The 19,371-nt window shown below is 41.1% G+C and overlaps 1 protein-coding gene across 1 annotated transcript; it reads right to left on the reverse strand.

Moving 5' to 3' along the window:
* Positions 1-2,604: 2,604 nt before the first annotated feature.
* Positions 2,605-13,099, reverse strand: foxk2a (forkhead box K2a). The gene is made up of 9 exons (XM_049563508.1): positions 12,456-13,099; positions 10,908-11,102; positions 10,611-10,752; positions 10,103-10,249; positions 6,524-6,717; positions 6,213-6,415; positions 5,813-6,070; positions 5,493-5,690; positions 2,605-2,941 (listed from the first exon to the last, which is right to left on the reverse strand). Exons 1-9 carry the CDS (start codon positions 12,749-12,751, stop codon positions 2,709-2,711), a joined length of 1,866 nt encoding a protein of 621 aa, XP_049419465.1. The 5' UTR covers positions 12,752-13,099; the 3' UTR covers positions 2,605-2,708.
* Positions 13,100-19,371: the final 6,272 nt, after the last annotated feature.

Genomic DNA, 19,371 nt, shown 5'->3' on the forward strand with positions numbered 1-19,371 from the left:
TCTGAGAACATTACTGAAAGGATCCCTACTGAGATAGAGCTTTTTGTTGAAGAGTAAGATCCTATTTGTTTAACTAGAAACAGCCCCGAAACTGCCCTCACCGCTGTCACCAGACTCCATTTAAATAAACAGTAAATTTGTGATTGTATAACATACTTTCTTCAAAGTCGACATAGACCAGTAAAACTCACAAAAGCTGTCTTGGCCTCTTCTTTGAATTGTTCCAACAATCATCTGCTTTGATTAAAATAAACCTTTAATTCACCCAGGCAGATGTGAAACATGCTGCCTCTATACACGCTAAAATTACTGTTTTTTTAAATGAAGTCTGGTGAATTGGTGATAGTGATTTTTGGTGAAACAAAAAGGATCTTAACACTAACAAAAAGGGCTATCTCTGTAGGGATCCTTTCCATAATGTCCTCAGACACTAGGAATAATAACACTTTCATAGTCTGTCAGTGGCAAAAACAAGCACTTTGGTTATGCTGTAGCCCTATTGGTCAATACTGAACCAATTGAAAAAAAAAATGTTCCCATTTGTCACTTGGACACAAAAACATGGGAAAAGAGGCTCCAGGTTGAAAATACCGTATTTACCCTGAAATGAGCTGTGCCCTATTTTTTTTTTTTAAAGTAAGTATGAATCAGGGACGCACTGAATCGATGATGCTGGATTGGTATCTGCACACTGACCTTATTCAGCAGATCAGCATCAGCCATGATGTGGTCAGCACAATTAATACAGTGAAATGTGGACTCACTTCACCTTATTGGAATCATCCTTTTTCACATCTGACATTTGGACTTGCCATAGTAGGTAAAGCAAAGGTGTAACTAATTTCATTATGATGGCTCTGCTCCATCAAGTGACCCAGTAAGCCATGCCAGTGGGCTAGTATGTACACCAGGACCCTTGAACAAGCCTACCTAAATGGAATGTTTTTGATGTCAATGATTACGCCTGTGCTTTTTCTACTAGAATGCCAAAGTGTGTGCTGTGGAAAGAGGTCTATCTTGGGTCTTCTTTAGGATGAACTGATTGGTTTAAAGCTCACTGAACCCTTAAGTCCTTACATTCAACACTCCTCTGGTCAGCTCCAGTACTGGAATCAAGTGATTCATGCTGTTTTTGTCACTTAAGGAAGCTGATAGTGTTCAAAGGAAGTATTTCCACCCCTGTCCTACGCAGTCTTCCTCTGACAGCCTGACCAAACAGTGAGGAATGTACGCTGAAGCCCTCCATCCCAGATGTTAACACATAAGTGCGATCTTTCCTTGTTCTAACAAAAAGAAATAATTCTTCACACAGACAGATTGTGAGTTTGTGTTTGCCCAGCAGAGAAGGCTTTTACTCAAGGAAATACAAACTAGGAGGTTATGTGTTTAAATAAATTTATAAAAAAAAGCATTTACCCACTGAAGCAGAACGAACACCTATCACTTGTTTTTCCTCGTGTAACATAGAATACAATCTGAATAGACTCTTTAGTAGCCTTAACAGAATAAAATAATCAAGCAAAGAGTTGCCAACTTCAACACAAAGGTAACAAACACAGCCCATGATGACGGGGTGGGGGGAAACAGAGCAAATGAAAATACAAAAGGGGGGAGAAAAAAAACAACAACTAAGAGGGTTAAGTGCAGCACTGGTCAGAATCATATAGCGTAGATTCAGTCTAAATTTTCTTCAGTTCCATATTCAGATAATCTGCTCAAGTACATTGTCTCTAGATCCGTAACATGCAAGCTCGATGAAGCATATGGTCAAATACGCATGGGAATATACCTTTTTATCTCATAGGATATTTGTAAAATATGAAAAAAATCTGTCGATGTACAGTGATAAAGAAATTTCATTTGCATGAATGAGCAGAAAAAAACGAACATCCACTCAATAGATAGTGTTTTCTTTAAAAGGAAAAAGGAGACTACATTCATTTCACTGAACAAAGAGTCCACATACAAAAACAACCAAAAAAAAAAGGATTCCCAAAATATCATGTGATGTTTAAATGTTCTTAAAGACCCCACTTATAGCTTTTAGTTATCTTAATTATTACTAGATAGTATCTGTGCCTTGGGAAACGGAGAAACACTCAAAAAAGATCCAAAGATACACTTGTACAACGGAATACTGCATATCTACTCACGACTGGGTTAGGTAGGTCGACATGGAGGCTAGCTGCCGAAGATGGGAATGTCCACACGTACGTACACACGCTTCCCTTTGCGGAATACACTACTGGTGATTTCACTTGGTTGCGCTCTCTCTCTGTCCGACACACAGTAAAGCGCTTGTCTGTAATGCTACCAGGATGAGACTCCTTTCGGGATTCCTTGCTTGTCCAGTAAGTCACTTTTGATCTGGAAATCTGGATTTTTCAATCTGTTCTTTTCTTCCTGTGCTTCTTCTTGCCATCTGGGTCTCGAGCTTCAGGGATTCACAGTCATCAGCAACTCTTTGATTCCATTTTTAAATTTGGTCTTTAGTTTTTGCATCGTATTTCGTGGTCTTAAATATATGGAAGAGGATTTGAGGGGTTGAGGAGGAGGGTTTTGAACATTCTGTAGTCCTGCAGGTGTTTTCCGCATCTCTTCTGCTTTTGGCACCTTGGAGTAGATGATGGAGGGGGTGAGAGTGTGGAAGGTGTGAGGCTCAATGCGTACAGGAGAGCAGGGGTCAGGATGCAGACCGGGGAGGGAGGCTACTTGTCACCGATCTGTTCACTGACCCCTTCTTCTCCGGCTCTGTCCGTGGTGCCGTTATTGGTGGTGGTGGTGGTGTTGTTGGCAGTTGCTGCTTCACCTTCCTCTTCCTCGTCCGTTTTCACTCTCTTTGATTGGGGCTGGTCTTGCAGTTCTCCGTTCTGCCTCTTGGTAGGCAGGGACGCTGAAGCTGAGGCGTGGGCCGCCAGGAGGTGAAGAGGATTTGCAGCAGCTGGTAGAGAGAAGGCAGTATTTATTAAAAATTAGGAGTTACAACCACTCTGGTAGAGGCAAGTTTAAAGTCTCGTCTTACAGCTTATAGCTGTTTATGAAATGATTTGTCCTCTGTTCTGTGACAGTATAATGCTCTTACTTTACTAACTCTGTTTTGCTGTTTTACAACTTTGCCTTTTTTGTGTTGTATGCTATGTACTGTACACTGGATAAAGGGGACCTATTATGCTCATTTTCATGTTCTGCTAGCACATGTTTACATGCTCTGATGGTATTTCTACTGTGAAAAATAACAAGAAAAGAAAATCTTAACAACCAGACATGTTCCAATAGGAATATGACCCAAAATCAATGATGAATCAACAAAACAGGCAGTCAAGATTATATGTTTCCTTGACTTTAGCTACATGCAGCAGTGTACTTGCAGCCAGGAAAATAACTGCAATAGAGTATAGTGGCCCCTTCTACCATGATGAATAACAAATAAAAACGTTTAAACACGACTGGACATGTTTCAGCAGGAATACAATCCGAAATCAGGGAGAATTTAAGAACATCGGCAAACTACATTACATGTTTCCCTCACGTTAGCATGTTGCTACATGTAGCAACAATGTATGTATAGTAAACACATGCAGTAGCGTGCCTGGAGCAGATGACCATCTAAAGAAATCCACCATGATCTGACGTCAGCTTGTAGCCAAAGTAGAAAACTAGAATTACCGCCTTGTATGGCTGTGCAAACAAGTCAAGTTGAAGTTACAGTTTACAGCCATGCCTATCCAGAGTCATATGTAGCCTTCCGTTTCTGAGTAATGGCGTTGAATAATGGCCAGAAAAGTGTTTTTGATGTCACAGCACAGTTGACCTTTGACCTTATGGATATAAAATATCATCACTTCATCCAATTTTGTCATAATTAGTATAGGAATTCTTGAGTAATGGCCAAAAGCATATTTTGTGAGGTCACAGCGACTTTAACCTCGGACCACCAAAAACTAATCAGTTCATCATTGAATCCAAGTGGACGTCCGTGCCAAATTAAAAGAAAGTCCCTCTAGGCACTCCTGAGGTATTAAATTCACAAGAATGGAACAGACAACCCGAAAACATAATGGCTCTTTTTGAGATTTCACCTTCTCACATGGGTCAAAGCTGAAACATCCTAAAGCAAGTATACATATTACATAAATGATCCTAAAGCTGTGCATGTGCCAGCTGCTGCTGCAGCATGTAAATTCAGTATAAGACTGCAGGGTACACAACCCAACAGGCTGTAAGTCTACAGGGCAGGATACAATACACTGCAGCTTCCAGTGCAAGAGGAGCTCCTTTCACATCGTCATCTGAGAGGAACAGCAAAGCAGAGCAAACTGTCTTTGTAAATAAGACGCAGTGTTTAGTCTCAGTTCACTCTCTTGCCAATCGTTTTCCTGCTATTCCAATGATAGCAAGTAAACATGGATCAACGCACTTACCATGTAATTTGATATGTAAAAACAGAATTCACTTTACAAATTTTAAATATGAATACGCCCTAAAGGATACACATAGTGGGGTCTCATTCATGAAATGTTAGTAAATCTGTGAGTACATTTGCACCAAAAAACCTTGGTGCTAAAAACCTACACCAGATTCATGAACCCCCCTGCTAAACTTGGATTCAATCGTCAATCAACAGCGCACTCTTGCTAGTCAGCAATCAGCATACATCCCTGCCCAACAGCCAGTGACCATCATATATGGAGGTGATAATTACTATGGACAGATGCATCCTGTTGAACTGCAAACACTGAGCAAACAAAGAAAAAGAGAGAGAAATAAAAACTTTTTAAATGCTAAGACTGAAGTTATTTTAGGTGAAGTGGGATTGAGAAAAACATTTTATTTTATTCTGTTAGTAGTGGTGTGACAGGGACAGGTAAATCAAAGGCCTGGAAGGAGGTAACGGATGTCCTTAACTCTGTGTCCTCTGTTGTAAGAACCATTCAGAAAATTAAATGAAAATGGTTCGATATGAAACTTGATGCAAAAAAATGCAGAAGTGCACACACAAAAACACAACAGCTACAGGAGGAGGCTCTTCCCAGTCACAGCTCTCTGCTGCAGATGAGGAGAGACCTCGAGACAGCGACATGCCTCCACTGGAGCAGTCAATGGCAAACTCAGAAGGTACAGTGATGTACATGTTATAATAAGTGTTAAATCGCTGTATATTCTGACAGCCATCACTAATGGCTTAGTGTTTAGTTAGTAATGTGGGCTTAAGATATATTCATTCTGCTCACGTTTCACGAATGAGACCCAGTGTGTTTTGGTGAAAAACACTGGAAGTAAACATAAAGTGTGTGTATAAGGAAACTCCACAGGGCATCTTTAAGTGCTCTGTGAGACAGGTGGCTGCTGGAAGGGGAGAGGGCCTCAGGGGAGATTTGGTCTGACACCTGTGCAATTCTTTTTGCACACTGCTTTTTGTAGACCTGCAAATGCAGAGGCATGCTTGAGTCTTAGTTTCTGTGTGTGTGTGTGTGTGTGTGTGTGCGCGTCACCTGTGCTAGCAGCAGTGCTGATGGGGACCAGATGTGTCCCGTTCTGTGTGATGGCCTTTATTGGAAGCTGGTGCTGACCGAGCGGGGCTTGTTGCACAATGGTTACTGTCGTCAGAGGAGCAGCCTGAGAGCTCTGGATGATGCGGCTGACTCCACCTATAGACGCGGCTGTGATGGACGGGACCGACTCCACTTTGACTACACATGGGGAGAAAATCTGATATCAAACTCAATACTTTGACTTCACAGCTGCACCTGTTCCAACATCTGTGTCCACAGAACAACTGCTAAAAATGACAACGACATAAATCAGGTCTCACGTTTGATCTCTTGGTGCTCTCCCCCTCCATTCTCCTGAGGTTCTGGGCTCACTGTAGCAGTCGGCTGTCCGGCAACAGTTGCCATGGTGACTGCTGGGATCTGGTGGACGACGTGCACCGTCTGCATGACAGGGGCGGAGCTAACGGACGTTGTTACAATGGCTGGCGACGCCATGGCGTAGGTCACAGGCTTCATGGTCGTTTGAGGCATTTGGCGCTGCACAGCAATCAATACTGGCTGGTTGTTGAGGGGGGAGCCTATCAGAGAACAGGGCTACAGGTTACTGACAAACTCTTTAATGTACGGCCATTCACTACTGAGACACACATAAATACTGAACACCATCAGAATGAATGAGGGGACACCGAGGACAAAAACTTGTGGAATGTTATGTTTTACCAGGGGAGTTCTGTGCAAAGCGGGCCTCTTGGATGACAGCGAGTTTGGGCTGGACTGTAGTGGTTTGGGTGGGGGCTGGTGGTGGGGTTGGCTCTGGCTCCATGGGGACAGGGGACCCCTCTCTGGACAGGCTGTCTGGGGTTTGGACCCCACTGGAGTGGGCAGACAGTGCCCCTGTGTGGCTGGGAGAAGCTGGAGCGCTCCTAGAACAGGAGAAGAAATAAGGTGGATTATTGACACAACATACTGCAGCTGTACAAACTCAGGCGGAGTTAAAGTACTACACTCATGTCTACATGAGTGTTCTTTACCTGGAGGAGAGAGGTCCCACTGGGGTCCTAAAGCAGGGCACTCCCCTCGGCCTGCGCTTCCTGAAGGCTTGTTCTATCAGCTTGCCCTCAGAGGCGGGGTCGATCCTCCAAAAGGAGCCTTTGCCTGGCTCCTCCTGAGAGCGGGCCACTTTGATGAAGTACCGATTCAGGGACAGGTTGTGGCGGATTGAGTTCTAAAACACCAATAAAGAAAACACACATTTCTTTGAACTGATGGGAGTGTTATAGCATTTGTGTAATGTAGTGAGTATTCCCATGTTGTTGCACAAGGTCTTCTTGGTTTAGTGAAAGAAGCAGTGGGACTACGAGAGTCTTACTACATTGTCTTGTTATTTAAAGAAAGTATGTGTACATAATACATTCTGCAGAGATGCGAGCACAATGTTTTTCATTGTTCTCTGCTTCATGTAAGAGAAGAAAAATCCTTCCACTTACTGGTACCTTTGCTAAGTTTATAAAATTAAGTTTGTTTGATATTGTTGGAAATGTGTTCAATTATATGTTTATTACTGGGGTCACAGCTAAGCAACTGCGCCACTGCTAAATGATTAGCTCCACTGCTGCTATATAAAAATCTCCCCTTACACAATTAACCTGCTGTCTCTACTTAAAGCAGCCAGAGTTGGGGACAAGCAAAGATTTCAAATTAAACACCTCCAGATAAGGGCGCTTTGAGTCTGATCAACCAGCCACCGATTGTTATCAGCTGATTTTCATTCTAAGTAGTTTAAAGGTTGATCAGAAGAGCCGATACGATTATGCTAATCATGTCAGACAATTTCTCTAAGTGCCACTAAAATAGCTTCAGTGGTCTGGTAGTTCTGACAAGCTGCAGCTCACACAAAATATTTACTGTCACATTCATGATTTATTGCTAAACTGACGTCCAGCTCACCTGCCTGTCCTGAGTGCAGACACACCGTCACTCTCTCTCCTCTCCTCGCATGCACGCACACACACACCTTACTGAATGCTTCTGTAGAGGCTGCCATACACGCTGCTGTTTTCTAACAGTGTCTACATTTAGCTTGGTTTTGTCTCGTGTTGTGTCTAGGGTTGCAGCGATGTACCGGTTTCAAGGTATACCGTGATGTAAAAGTTTACAGTTATTATACCTTGTACATTTGCTTATCTATGATATTGGGGAAAAAAATGCAACTGGACGTTGGTTTCAACTGTCAGTTATAGTAATAAAACATTTGTTCAACCAACAAAGGCTCATTCTGACTGATAATAATAATATAAATTCTGTAATACTGTGAAACCACTATATTTTTTTTAGATGATTATCACGTTGTGAAAATCTCATACTTTTGCAACCCTAGTTGCACTGACACAACACAACATCTTTATGTGTAAAGTACCACCTTTTTCTCATCCACTTTTCTTCAGGATTTGAGCCATTTTGTCTCTGCGACTGGATTAGGGGAGACCAGGGGCAACTGTAACAATTTCTGGTTTGGATGTCATGGCTCAAAAACCTCTAACTATTTGGATACTATTTTCCTGTCAGCATGTTAGAGTTACAATATTGATTGAAACACAAGATGTCAAATGCTATATCTACTCCCATGTGCAGGAAGCAAATTTGCAATTCCTAAAATAGGAGAGGCATTTCTGCTCTACTCTCCTTCTGACTGGCTAGTACTCATTGCCTTTGTTGGATGGACTGGTTAGGTTCAGGCAAAAGGAGTGGAAGTGGTCAAGGCCCACACATACAAAACAGACTTAAGAGAACTAGCAGCAACGAAACTCGACTGTTGCTTTGCCCCACATCACCTATGTCTCAGTCAAAAAGTTGCACATGAACACCAGCATGTACATTCTGCGCCTGTGTTAGAGGAAATAACTCTCCACACCAGCAGACGGCGCTAGTCTGTAATCTTCATTCAAAAAGGGACATCAGAAGACTGTCTTGATGCTAGTTAGCCAGTTAGCACATTAGGAAACGTTTCTGCTTAAGAACTCAGTGGCTAAAGAAAAATAAACTAACCTTCTGTAACAAGTTTGTTTTGATCTCACTCCCTCTTGACTTTAGCAGTTTGTTTAATTTCCACACTTGCTTTCTTTTCTTGTGCACTGAGCTGAACTGACTATCAGAGTGATTTAATTCTCCAATGAACTCCGACATCTCCGACTCAACATCTCAACAATTCAACATGCCGAATGTGCTGAAAGAAAGCCAACAGGGACCGACGAGGGGGAACAGTACGAGACACACCGCACTGGCAGACGCTCACCAACGACCCAACATTGATCAATGGCCCATCGTCTGCTTGGTGTGTCAGGGCCTTTATGGTTAGGTTAAGAATGTCATGGTAAGCCAGACTAGGGCAGGTCATATCTTCGCTATCCCAGGAAACCCAAAGTTGCATACAGGTGTTATTGTAACAGCATATGGGAGTATGGGAAGCATTTTTATTAAAGGTAATTCTACATCTGCAACTGTGTAAAAAACAACTGTCTAAAGCCCCTCATGTGTCAACAGATGCGCTAAATATCTTCCAGGGGCGCAAAATAAAACTCAAGCCCCTTTTATACTGCCAGATTTTCCACGAATGGTGGGCCGTTTTGCTGGCAAGCTGCGAGTGTTTAGACACACGGAGCCAGATTGGCAAGTTGATCCAAAGTCATATTGGCGGAACCCTTTTAGTTTAAACAGACCGAGGCGGCCTTCCCCGACAGGAGGGGCTGTTGAAGACTTGTGGGAGGAGCTGTTAATGACACAGCACGTCATTAACAGCTCTGGTGGTGGATAAACAGCAAACAGCTGATAGCAGGAATTAGCGAGCAGCTAGTAGCGAGAGGGACACGCAAACCTGAAAGACACCGTAAAGATGAGCAATTGGGGAGACAAGGAATTGTGCGCCCTCCTTGTCCTCGCAAATGAAGAGGCCATTAACTGTAAGATGACAGGAACGGTAAAGAACGGGCCGACTTACGAGAGAATCGCCAAAGGACTAACTAGCCGCGGCTTCCCTTCCTCGTCAGTGTTTACGTCACACGCTGAGCTACACGTTTTGTTACTTAGCCCCATTGCCCCGAAAAAGGCGCATTCTGTATAAACAAAAGTAGGTAGGCGGCATTTTGCTGCACTCCCCGATTTTTTTTTTATACTGCCAATGCTGAAAAAAAGACTGACTGGGCTTTCCTTCAAATTTGCACAATTCCTGCACCAGTACTGCCGCTGGAAAAAAATCCTTGGGGAAACACTGCAGTGCAGTTCCATGCATTTTACAGCTAAACCATAATTAATTAACAGGACCGACAACAAGTCTCAATTTCTTGAAGCCCACAGTGACATCTTTAAAGTCACCCAAAACCTGGTGGTAATCAGTTTACACTGGTTAAAAAACAGAGCAAAGCAGCAAATCACCACTTTTGAAAAGTGCCTCAGCTTTTGCATATACAATGTTTACGTTTACAATGATATATGATGCTGAGACAACTAATCCTACTGTCCTGACTCAGGGAGTAACTGAACGGTGTATGCATTACTGTACAACCACAGACACACTGTAAGAATAAGCAATTGTACCATAAAGTGAAGACTCTGACCTGCCAGCCTTTATCAGCTGTTCTGTAGTAGGGGTAGTTCTTGGTGATGTGGGTGTATATTCCATTCAGGGTGAGCTGCTTATCTGGGGCCATGGTGATAGCTTGGACTATTAGTTGTGCATATGAATACGGAGGTTTGGAGTCATCCTGGAAGTGGAAAAGAAAACAAAGTTTAATTCATGTGCTACTGGGAGGAAATATGTGTTAATGAAAAACAGGGTACGCTCAGGTCATGTTTTCTCATCACAAGTGCACACAGTACATGCACAAACACACACAGACTCAGTAAAGTTCAGCTAGGTTCTGTACTCCAAAGTCTATGTTGTTGTGAATGTTGGGCAATTTTTAGACTTCAATGAGTAACCAGGGATGTTCACAGTGCTCACATGCCAACAGGAATCCACTGAGATTCTCTGAAGTCTGCTGCCTTTGTAATGCACTCCCTCTCGTTTGAAATATCCTCTTAAAATACATTCAATAATGAAGCATTGGACTGCCTCACTCTCACCTTTGGGCTATCTTCACCTGAGGCCTCTTTATCGTTTTCAGATTGAGAGTTGTCTCCTATTAGGTCGGAGGCCAGAACACGGCTTGTCCTGTAGCTGGAGAGTCCCGCCCCCCGCGGACTTGATGGACAAGAGTTTGCCGCACTGCGAAATTTGATTTAAAAATTACTGTCATTTTGAATTCACGTCTGAAAACACTGAGAAGAAAACCACATCAATGACAAGATTTAGACGATATTATCATTTCATATTTCAATATGCTGCTTTGACTACTGCACAAAACTTAAACTCCCTCTCACCTGATGGTGCCAGTGGGTGAAGGCAGTGGGCTCATGAGGTGGGCGATGTTGTCTGGAATGTTGATGGTCAGTGGGGAAATTTGGGGTTGGACGGGCTTGACCGGTGATTCCGGCACGTTCCTTGGCTCCTTCTTGTCATTGGACAGGGCTGTGAACGTGATCTTTATACTTGTGCTGGGGAACCGGAAACAACACCTGAGAACAAGAAACAAGCCCAAACAAAAAACTTTAAAATGTGTGTTTTAGGTTGATACATTTCCAGTTTAATTTGTTTGTACATTTGTCTAAAATTGAATACCAATAAAATAAGCGGGACACACAGTGCTTATTACCAATAAACAAGCCTCCTGCCTGACAACAAGCAGGTCAAGGAGGTCTTACTGAGGCCAAGTGAGGTGCACTGGGATCAGCCTTGCAGTTTAAATATGGACATCCACGATGCCCATTATGTAACAGATCATGTCCAACACGTCCCATTTATTATTAACAGGGTATATTTGGACCAGTTGCTGACACCTCCCAATGAATTACTATTATGGCATGTTGACAAAACTGACATATCCTACCAAAATATTTATGAGATGTAAAATGTGAATTACCTCAACAACAATTAAAGGTGAGTTTTGGTGTATTACAGTTGAAAGAGAACTGCCAAACAAACTGAGCAGTGTAAACACAACAACAGGAAAGATGGGGGACATTGCACCAGATCAGATTAACTAACTTCAGTTTCATAGTTGCCATTGTAACATGTACAAATGTCTTGCATCCAGTGTATAACAATAATTTAACACCACCTTCTTTTTGTAAGTAAAAAAGTGCTGCAGTCTGTGTTGCAGCAGGTCAAATACATTACCTAAGCAAGCACAAGTTCAAATATTTGCTTGTGCTGCTAGCATGTTGGGTGGGACAGCAGCAGTTGAGTGTTAGCCAAAAATACAAGAAGTTGTCTGGTTTTGAGGACAACATAAAATTAATTCCATTACAATTCGGACATTTTAATGTTTCTTACTATGCTATCAGTAGACACAGACTTGGGGGTCATGTATTAAAGACAATGCTGAACGTTTAGGGGTCACTCTGCAATTCGGCATGCATGAAACACCTGGTAGATTAAAATAAATACAACTAACTTCCAATTTTACGTGAAAGCCAGCTTCCACTTCACATTACTGCAAGGAGGCGAGTAACTCACTAGACACAGTGCACTAAAGATGAAGCATGACTGTCTGACGTCTCACTGACGTCTGCATGGTGGACTATATGTGCACCGAATAAACCAGATACCATAAGGGTTAACATTAGGTCATGACTCAAGTTAAATGTGTTTTTGTGTTTGTCAATTAGGCAACAGCAACATTACGCCGGCATATTTGGTATGGAGATCTGGCGTGACGTTATCACCAAACAAACGCGCAGCACGTATCATTGGTGTTACTTGACACAACACGTGCAACATTGCTGCGGGACAACAAAACAATAACAACACATGAACGCACAAGTCCGCAGATTTTACGAGTAAAAACAAACTAGTCGTATTAATCTTACATTCGTGGGAGCTGAAGAGGTGGCGCCCCTCTTCTCTGGAACACCCCATCAACAAACACCCCGTTTTTTCCGAGGCATCGGAGATAGAATTCCCCCGTGCCGGTGCCATCTTCTCCCGCAGTGAATATCTCGAGGTGCCGCCGGGAGATGAAGCTGGAGTGTCCCATGCTTACGTCCACCGAACCCTGCGAGGAGTTCCGGCCGATGGTCACCGACCTTTTCTTCATCAGATACTCAAATTCTCGGCCCTCCAGCCGGGCTACAGCCAACCCCGACATCCCGCTTACCACCGCCATCTTCAGAGGTATCTGGTGGAGATTTGGAGGTGTGTGTTGAGCGGAAACGTATAAGCGGTTACAGGGAATTGAAAGGGGGTTATTTTTTGTTTTTGTGAAAAAGGGGGAATCCAATTTTACACCGTGGAGAATTTGGCTAGGAACGTGCCAGACCGGGGACACAGCGGCTCCGACCCACCGCCGCGAAGAAGAGGAAAAAAAAGAGGAGGATCGGCCAATCAAAACCGGCCAAACGGACGGAAGTACTGCGACAGACAAGCCGGTAAACCAATGGGGAGACGTTCTGGGTAGGCAGATGTGTGGTGTTTACCAATGACAACAATAATAAAAATAGCCGTAGAAAATAGAGGTCGGTTGCACTGCAGGCTGACACGCAGATGGATGGAGAGATGTAAAAAGCGGTGCAGTGATTTCAAGGATGTACACAAGACCATTTGGTCCTTCTGTTCTGTAAATGACCCTGTCCACTTCTATAAAGACATTTCTGAACTTGCCTGTTTTCTCTAAACTAACTGAATTTAGTGAACCTGATGTCTTGTTTTGGGATTATTATATTAAAAAGTCTCTAATAGATGGTACCACTAAACTTATGTATACATCTTCTTGGAAAGCTCCAAATTTATAATTCAATAATAATTAAATCCAAGATAAATTGCAGACTGTTTTTTGTAGGCCTTTTAAAAATTTTCCTTAAAGGAACACTTCATCCCTTTAATGACCATTTGTAGATCAGATACTCACACCATGTTGGGGTGAATTTGTGAAGAATTTTTTGTTTTTCTCACATGCTTTTAGTGAACGAATAATCCAGAAATGGAGAAAATTCTTCAGTCGTAGGGGTCCGCCTTTAACAACAGCAAAATGATCAACCTAACATCTGTTTAACAACTCTTGCACTATATAGTGCCCCAGGAGAGTCCTAAAACAAAAAAATGAGGTAGCACTTTAGCGCCCCTGGCTTCCTTGTCTTGAAGTCAATATGTTTTTGAAAGGGTTTTTTCGGGTATATGCCTCAAATAAGGTCTGTGGTTAACACATGCTTGAGAATCTTTCACATTTTCTTCTATGATGTGCTGATTTTGAAGGTTTTATGTGTCTTAAAATAGGTTGTGCTAACAAGTGGCTAAATGAGACTACAGAACGTCATCATGTGGCACATGGCTGAACAGTCTCGTTGTGTAGGGTTGTTAAATCATGTGACTGTAGTGTAGTTTGTTTATATCCTAATGTTAACTTTTTACTTCTGGCAGTTGCATTTATGCTCCAAAAATCATAAAAATGGTGGTCATTTGTGAAGATTATCTTGCTGAACAAAACCTGTAAATATAATAAACGTATGTTTGCCACATGTTTGCCAATTTTAAGAAAGTGTATGTTTGAAGTGTGTTTTTAAGTGTCCCTGCACTGTTATGTTTCATTTCTGTTGTAATTTAATACATTTGGGTTTTCTGTTTTTTTTTTTTCAATGAAAAAAATAAATAAATTAAGTGCACTGGAAAGGCCATGCTGGAATGGAAATTTATTTATGAAGACATTTGAATTAAATGTTTGAAACCAGACTTAGTTTTATTCAATGAAATACATGCACAACCTTCTCAGGGTTAATGAAAGCTTCCAATTGTTCAGATTTTTTTTCACAGGGGGCCTGTATGGAAATTGTTTTGTTTTCTTTGAATAGTGCTAAGGTGTTACTCTTTGCTTGCTGATACTAACGTACTGAACCCCTGGAAGCTGACAAGGCCCCCTGACAAGGACTCTTCAAATCCACTTTCAGAACTGCAGGTTATATAAATATGCTGCAAAAACTCTATTTGAGGAAAAACCTGACAAATTAAAGGAGAAATCTGAATAAATGAGTGGAGAAACATAACAAACAAAGAGTCTTCCATACAGGTCACATGGTTTTATGAGTATGAAAATGATGTGTGCCTTCGCAGCCACCATCTCTACCCAGCTGAGCACCTATGGGACATTTTAGATTGATGTATTCAACAGCCTATGGAAAAATACTGGTCACTCTTTGAAAGAGTGGACTCAGCACACTTGGAGAATCTATGACAAGAAGTATTGAGGCTGTTCTGGAGGCTCACTGTGGATCAGACATGTTTTGGTAGTTGTTCGTTTTGTTTGATCATCCATCTCTATTTTCTGCAGCAAAGCCTTGGGTTTTTCAGATCACAAGCCATGGGAAAAATATACTGCTGATCCGCAGCCTCTGACATTTTGTGAGCTGCAATGAAAGAGCCAGTGTCAATATCATCTACCCTCATGTTATGGGGCCACACGATGCAAGGAGTGATGACAGCTGCATGGATAACTGAACTGGGATCTCAGCTATATGTGGTAACCTTCTGTATATTTGGTAGCAGTTTAAGATGTATCCATTCAGTTCCCAAAAGTGAGAGAGATAGAAAAATTATATCAGATATAGTATATCATATAAATATGACATCACATACCAACATATCAGTATATCAATCAACATATCAGTATGAAGTCATGTGACACGTGAAATACCACTTTAATGTCTATATCATGTAGCCTATATGTATCAGATGCAAAATGTTCAAAGAGCACGTGAATTAATCACACAAGAAATGATGACCCACATGAAGGTCCAATTACTAGCTTTTTTCAAAGCTTCCAGTTACATCTTACACCAGGAACACTCAACTATCTTTGCATGAGAGGCACTTTTGCAATATAATATGATACCAGGGGGCCAGGTAAGAATGAGTTGAGAATCCTGTTGTGTTACACAAGCGCACTGCCTTTTAATACAGCGTGGTTTAATTCAGTTCAGTTCAAAGGGACGATATTGGCCTGGGAAATATACATTTACACTACCAAAGCAAGTGTTATAAAAACACAAATAAAGGATTTACAATAAGTAAAGATCCATTGGAATCTGGTTTATATACATGTCGCTGCTGATTGGGTAACACCTCTGACACACCAACCAAAAAAGAGAAAAGGCACCTCAAAGACCGTTGCACACTGTTTCACACCGTTTACAAGAAATAAGTTATCCACCATGCAAACTGCAGCAAAATGATGCACACTATTTTAAAAATGAAAGTACCGCAGATGTCTCTCCAGTAATTCAGGGATCCTCCCTTGATATGAGCTCTGAGTGAGTTCATGTCAGTGATGTGGTGGTAGTTGACAAGATGGGTGCACTACTAGGTAGGAAGGTTAGCGAGAAGGAAGTGGGTATACTCTCCTGTATATCCTGATGGCTTTTTGGCTTATAGCTGAGTGCACTGTATATGGACACTGGTTCATGTGTTTGAAAAAGGCCAGTAAGTGGACCTTGATTGACATTTATTTGTCAAATAATTTCTGAATATTTCATCCTGTCCTGTAGACAGTGGTGTAGTAGTGGAGGGTATATGCAGGTATACAGCGTTTACCCATCTCGTCTTCTAGCTGTTTACAATATATCCACCTATCAGCCAAAATGCCACTGGAATAAATAGGAGAGTGTACCCACTTCCTCCTTGGTAACCTACCCACCTATCTAGTAGCACACCCACCCCCCAACTACTGACTACTTGAATCCAGCAAAAAAGTTCATTATAAATATATACAGAATTTACATACATTATATTATGACGTATATTTTATTGAATTGTTTTAAACCTGTAAGCTCTTTAAATAAACCAACCATGATTCTGTTATATTTACTGCTGCATGAATCCGGTTCCGTGCACAGATCCATGCAGCCGGGGTTTCCGTGTAGCGGGTTCGTTTACTAACTGTAGTACAGCAGCCACCACGCTGTGAGCGCAGTGGATTGATGGAGGTCGTGTTAAATAATGGATTTAAAATCACTTAGACCGTGTTGACATCGCCACAGTGGCAGACTGTGACTCTCACAGAGTCCCGGCGCCACAAGCTGTTCGTGTTGTGATGCCGGTAGATGTGTCCGTTAGGACCGCATCAATATTCAAGAAAACGTGCTGCACTGAGAAAAACCCATGCGCCATGTCACACGTGTTCTCTGACAATGACGTAATCATATTTAACTGAGCTGCGTTCAGGACGAATACAGTGTGCATGAGGGTTAGAACTCAAGTTCAGTTCTTTACAGGTTATGCGGATGTAAAACAGTAAGCTACAAATCTAATTATCTGATAATAGTTATATGTGATAGAGAGATATTGTTGGAATTTGAGTGAAATGACATAAAATACTGGTGAATTAATCTCAAGGGCCCTTACCAGATTTTTCCCAGATGTTTCAGTCTTATTTTATGGCCTTCACTGTTGAATAATATAAAATATAATCTGAAAAATAAATAAAATAATAAAATATGTTATAGAGGCTATAATAGAACATCAGACATGACATATATTTAATAGAGTAAATTCTATTTGCTGATGAATGCCATGAGATGTGGTTAAAAGCTCCAAAGAAAGCTACAAATGGACCTTGAGTTGAGATTAATTGTAATTATTTAAGATGGTTATTAATTAACTACAGTTTAAGAAAGGTAAAACTGAACTCACATTAAATTTGTATGATCTTTAATACGTTACAGGAATTTTTTACTACTGTAACTCTAAAATGGGATAGAGAGAAATGAGGTGTAAAACATTAAAATACAGTGAGTCACATCATCATTGAGTCAAACATCTTTCAAATATTTCACTTAATTTATTAAATTGCTAATGTTAATTTCTATTTCTTAGTGTTCTGTTGCTGAGAAATGTAATGGCATGACTTAAAATGTTTGTAAATCGGGGTAAAATTGTTCATTGTAAATATTAATGTACACATATTTTAAACAGATGGACCTTCAGTTCAGAAGATGAAGCTTGATCTTCACATATATCTTTGCTTCAAGGTACAGTCTCCACTGAAAAAGAGCTACTGACACCAATGGTCAGATGTAACCGTAGGATTTCTGCAGCATGTCATTCATTTAAAATGCAACAAGTGAAATGATGTTTGTAATGCTATAAGCCCTCAGACATCAATGTCCAAATTCTACCTTGCGCTCCTAATTTTATTACATCAGGTCCGTGCTGCCATCTGCTGGTACTTTATTGAAATGCAGTGAAGTCTGAGGCTTTCATTCAGCGGATCACTACTTATGGACTGTTCCCAGTATGGTTGTGTAGGTTTGTAGAGGCATTTACTCTAAAACGGATGAACAACATGTGACCTTAAGTCCCATATCAACAGGTTGATGCTGTATTGTTTAATTTGGCACATATGCAGCAGATTTTCAAATGGTCTAAAAATGAATCTCATGAAGGCCGATTTGATTTTAAAGGTGGGGCATCTGGGATCTGATTGGCCACTCCGGATATCCTGCCAATGACAGTAAGAAGGTAATGTGATATATGAGACTAAGTATAAGGTGTAATAGTGTGGTAGTATAGTATAAGGTACATATTATACTACAGATTATGTTATACTATACTATACTATACTACTATAGTATAATGAATGCAATATCTCAAGAATGCTTTGAGGGAATTTCCTCAAATTTGGCACAAACGTCCACTTGGGCTTAAGAATGAACTGACTGTACTTTGGTAGTTGAAAGTCAAAGGCCAAGTTCATGAAGACCACACAAAACATGTTTTTGGCCATAATGCAAGAATTTATACACTAATTATGATGACATTTCACACAAATGTCAAATATGATCCAAAAAGTCAAATGTCACCTTCACTGTGAGATCATAATGTTCTGCAAAAATGCTTTCTGGCCATTATTCAACGTCATAACTCAGGAACATATAGTTACATAGGTTATTTTTGTGTGGCAAAGTTAAATAGTACTAAAAGATATAGGTTAGATATAGGTTTGTCTATATAAGGGAACTGTCTGTTTCATTCCACTCAATGACTCATGGAGAAGGTGTGGGATTTAATGAGTTTAAACTTCAACATAGTCCTTTTCAGATGTGTAAATCAAAGTAACTATACACTGACATTTGCTTTTACAAAATGCTTTTCATTATTTTGAAAGTACTAATTTCTTTCTGTCCGTCCACTTGCTTGTATGTTCATGTCTTTTTTGCATGTTGGAAATAAATATCAAATATCGAATAACAGAAGGGGAGACATTTGGTCAGAAACTGAATTGGTGACACTAATCTTGGGTGCTCACTGTGAAACTGTGCTGATTGTATAGCTAGATTTTCTGCCAGGATGAAGAAGCGCTAGATGCATCCACATTTTAGAAATTGTTTTTGAAGCAGTGTCGTTGTCATATCTACATATGGGTCGGGACAGACGTGTGTAGACTGCAACTTGAGTGGCTGGCAGAGGCATACAACTGCAAGGTGGTAATTCTGGTTAATCATTATCCAAATGTGCCTCCCTTCTTTGAATTTGTGCCTCAGTCTGCCCCCCCCCAATTCAAAAGTATATAGACCCGCCCCTGAGACACAGAAGGAGTATTGTGAAACATGGTACTCCAGCAAGAAAAACAACAACTTTAGTAACATTTCAGAGAAGAAGTCTGTTGTTTAGACTTCCATAAAACTTTGATATCATCCATGTAAAAGTGCCAGTATTAACCTTTAGGTGGATTTCTGAAGGAATTTTACGGATCATTACCAGCCTAAAGTTTAGATGGGTTTCCTGTTTACCTGAGCAGAA

The sequence above is a fragment of the Epinephelus fuscoguttatus genome, linkage group LG20 (assembly GCF_011397635.1).
Source record: "Epinephelus fuscoguttatus linkage group LG20, E.fuscoguttatus.final_Chr_v1".
In the NCBI taxonomy this organism is placed as follows: domain Eukaryota; kingdom Metazoa; phylum Chordata; class Actinopteri; order Perciformes; family Serranidae; genus Epinephelus; species Epinephelus fuscoguttatus.